The following is a 3635-nucleotide window of genomic DNA, read 5'->3' as shown; positions in this document are numbered from 1 at the left end:
GTTTAAATTTGGAGTCTGATCCCATTTGTCTACTTTAGCGATAAAATTATTCAACTGTTACATATAACTAAAAGTAAAAATAAGTTTTTTATTGGTGGAAATCACGATAACCACACAGGTACATCCTCATGAAACAATATTTACTATAACTGTTAACACGTTCAGTGCGGCGCGATCACAATGTGGTGACGCTTTGCTAGTTTTTCCAATCTCCAGAATGCATGGCCTTACTGAATGTATTACCCTCCCAACTAATAGAGGGGAGGACTAATCAAATGAAAGCTCTTAATTGAGCTTTATTGGTCTGACCAAGGTCGATAACAGACGTAGCTAAGGTACAGGTACATTTTCCTCTATACATTTAGATCAAATCAGAGACCAGTAGAAATTTTCAATTTTTCTGGAACAACTCAAAATGTGGAATTAATCCGATGGGGTCAGAGACTGTAACAGATATAGTCCAGATCAAGATATGAGCAAAATTTTGCCTGGAAATGTGGTCTCTTCGACCAATATTGTCATGTAGTATATTTGGGGAGCGCGAAGTTGTACCCTTACCCATTAAATTTAGACCAAAGCGCGGACTGAAGACTAGAAGGGCAAGTGCTCACTAACAGAATTGAAGTATTTTGTGGCCGCGTCCTTATTAGAGTGGTTACACAAAAAGTCTTACGAAATGAGATGAAATCGGAGAAAAAATAGCAACGGTATACAGAGCGATTCTCATTCAGCAAGACATCCGGTATCGAATCATTATTGTGACGCCTTCATATCACCGCGTTCACGAACTCACTTCATATTAGCATGGCAGTGCATGGCGGCCTCTGCCCTTAAATATCACGTCCGTCTGCAGCTCCGGCACGCCCCCGGGCTCCTTCACTGAGTCTTGCTCTTGGGCTCCGCGTCCACGCTGGCGCAGGGCGTCTCCTTGTGCGGCACCTCGGCGTGCTGCTGGGGGCGTCGGTCGTCGGGGAACAGGTAGGAGAACTCGGAGCGCTTGCTGGCGTAGTCCTCGAACTCGCCTGGGGGAGACGGACAGAGACAGCGTGTCATACAGTGGAGAGGAGTCACCCGAGGAGGAGGAGGAGGGAGGGGTCCTTTACTTTGAAAACATGCGTGCTCAGGTTTTTCTGTATTGGCTTGGTTCTGATTTTCCGGTGTTTTTATTTTGATTTGTTAGCAGATGATACCTTACAACCTTACACTTACATATCTAAACATAACTATACATGAGTGATGTAAGGTGCCATTGCTTTAACTCTCGATTATTTAGAGGGTGTATACACTGATATTCGAAACAAACATGCCTGCCATATAGCCACACAATCAAGGGTCCGCTCAGTGCTAGAAGGGGAGCCCTCTGGTAGTCTTGGGGACTGTCTCATAAAAAGTTGGGGTCCCCCTGCACTGCACCATACCACGCCACCTCAGTGCGGCTGGCTGCGGCACCTGTTGCCGTCCTCCCTCAAGTAGGGGGGTGGTGGTGCCCAGTAGCGCCCAGTGGCGCCCCACGAGGGGCAGTGGGGCATTCGAGGACACGAGCACCGGGAGCCCGCGGGGCACGGCACGACGAACCACCGGGCCCGGCCATCGCCAATTACTCATCAAATATCGAAAGGGTCGTCGCGGGTCGGCTTATTATTGATTATTGGCGGCACGGCCGGCGCCAGCCCACAGGAGGGCCTGCCTGCGCGGCGGTGCGGCACTCACCGAAGGTGATGTGGCCCTTGTGCTGCAGGTCCACGTGCCTGAAGACGTCGTAGCCGTCCTCCCACGTCATGTTCACCGAGTTGTGCAGCGCCTCGGCAGTCTCCTGCACCCCGAGGCGGCCCACCCCGCTCCGGTCGTAGATCTGGAACACGCCGCCCAGAAGGACACAGTGAGGAACAGAGGACATCGAAACGATATCGTGCCGACATCGGGCAAAATTGACATCGTTCCGATATCGTTTTGACCCACGTGTAGCGTAATATATAGAGAAAATTGAGTCTGCACACACAAATGTGGAGTGGTTACTCCCACGGTTTTGACAAAGAAACGGGGAGAAGATTGAAAAAGAAAATCAAGGCTTATAGCGTAGAGCCGCGTGGGCGTTTGATGGCGTTACCTGGAAGGCGAGCTGCACCATCTCCAGCGAGCTGACCGCCTTGGATATCACGAGAACGCACAGCAGGTACTCCCGGAGATCGATCACGCCCGCCCCGTCCTGCAAAGATTATGGGCATCTTCAGTCAAAACAAAAACTGACACAAACCATGACATTCTACTTTAATGAGCGCTGGAACTGGCTGTTAATGGTTTCGTATCATTGAATCATTTCTCAGTTCTGGCCGTAGCTGTTCGTGTCGGATGGCTTGCCTATCCGCACGGCGCATACCTTCTCGTAGAGCTGGAATAGGAGCTGGGTGGCGGGGTCCTTGACGTCCACGCACAGGCAGTCGGCGAACTGGGCCAGCGAGACGGCGCTCCAGTCCAGGGCGAGCGGGCCGTGGGGCCTCTCGGACACCAGGCGGTCCTCGGCACAACTCTCGTTGAGACTGGCAAGGGCACGCGTGAGTTTCTTAAGCACTATCTACCGTCTATAGATGGTGGTATACCACCTAGGTCTGCAAAAGAGCCGCCCCCTCACCCGAGTTTGGTGCGCAGCTTTTGAACTTCTAAGAGGTTGGTCGTGTGTGGTAGCCTCATCTGCTTTACCCTGGAGAGCAACCGGCAGTCGTTGTAGGTGTAGTCGGACACGGGCACGTCCAGAGCTCTGCAAAGAGAGGCCAGAGACAGGACTCCGTCAGTAGTACACGAGGACGCAGCGCAGCCTCCGGTCGGAAGGACAGGACAATCACTGAACACGAACACTCACTTTGCCATGATCTGCCGCACGTTCTGTGCGTACAGCTTGGGGTTCTTCTTCTCCTCCTCGCTTGGCCTGTACACAGGGAGGAACTCGATCTCGCAGCTACTGTGCGACTGTGTCAGCGTCATCCAGAGGAGCTTCAGCCTGCGGCAGCAGCAGCGCACACATTTCGTTATCTCGTACAAATGTCGTAATTTCCGATAATTTCATAATAAGAGTGCAAGTGCAACGCAGACCACTACTTACGCGCCAGGGCCCTCCCAGGTCCACGTGACCGTGTCCAGCTTGTTGGGGTAGCGGATGCACACGGGTTGGACCGGCACGCCGGGGTAGAAGGCGCCGTGCTTGAACGTGATGAGACACGAGCGGTTAGTGCACGTGCCCTCGGGGAAGATGAGGACCTAGAGGGAGAGGAGACGCCATTAGTAACATGAGGTATTCCGCATTTTCCGAATTATTTTTGTCGGAAAATGAAAGTAGTGTGAGTGCGCACCTGCGGCCAGTCTAGAGGGGAGGTGGCCCTCTGGATGATCTCCTTGATGGACTTCTGTCTCGACATGGGGTCCTCGCGCCACACGTACACGGGCTGGGTGTAGTTGATGAGCTCTGCAAGAGAAGCTTCATGTAGCGGGGAGCAAGGTGGGCAGCGTATGGCAGCACAAATGGAAAGGTGGGGCGCAGCGTTATGTCAACGAATTAATTACGCAAGTTGCGAGCAATTATTTGAAAAGAGCTAGGCTACGGCACGGTATAGAATTGCAAACAAATGTCATTTAAAAAATAA

The 3635-nt window shown here is 52.0% G+C and overlaps 1 protein-coding gene across 1 annotated transcript; it reads right to left on the bottom strand.

The window, feature by feature from the left end:
• Positions 1 to 6: 6 nt before the first annotated feature.
• On the bottom strand, positions 7 to 3614 carry LOC113209341 (lysophosphatidylcholine acyltransferase 1). The gene is made up of 8 exons (XM_052273981.1): positions 3345 to 3614; positions 3098 to 3252; positions 2858 to 2995; positions 2630 to 2755; positions 2378 to 2537; positions 2108 to 2206; positions 1711 to 1852; positions 7 to 1022 (listed from the first exon to the last, which is right to left on the bottom strand). The coding sequence occupies exons 1-8, from the start codon at positions 3408 to 3410 to the stop codon at positions 877 to 879; spliced, it is 1032 nt and encodes a 343-aa protein (XP_052129941.1). The 5' UTR covers positions 3411 to 3614; the 3' UTR covers positions 7 to 876.
• Positions 3615 to 3635: the final 21 nt, after the last annotated feature.

This window comes from Frankliniella occidentalis, unplaced genomic scaffold (genome assembly GCF_000697945.3).
Source record: "Frankliniella occidentalis isolate FOCC.00 unplaced genomic scaffold, Focc_3.1 Scaffold322, whole genome shotgun sequence".
Lineage (NCBI taxonomy): Eukaryota > Metazoa > Arthropoda > Insecta > Thysanoptera > Thripidae > Frankliniella > Frankliniella occidentalis.
The sequence above is the reverse complement of the archived record's forward strand: the minus strand, read 5'-3'. Positions and strand labels throughout refer to the sequence as shown.

Coding starts and splice junctions, on each gene's coding strand:
- LOC113209341 (XM_052273981.1), bottom strand. CDS start 3,410: ATGTCGAGACAGAAGTCCATCAAGGAGATCATCCAGAGGGCCACCTCC. Junction 3,253..3,344: donor CCCCTCTAGACTGGCCGCAG/GTGCGCACTCAC, acceptor CTCTCCCTCTAG/GTCCTCATCTTCCCCGAGGG. Junction 1,853..2,107: donor TGGTGCAGCTCGCCTTCCAG/GTAACGCCATCA, acceptor GGCGTGTTCCAG/ATCTACGACCGGAGCGGGGT.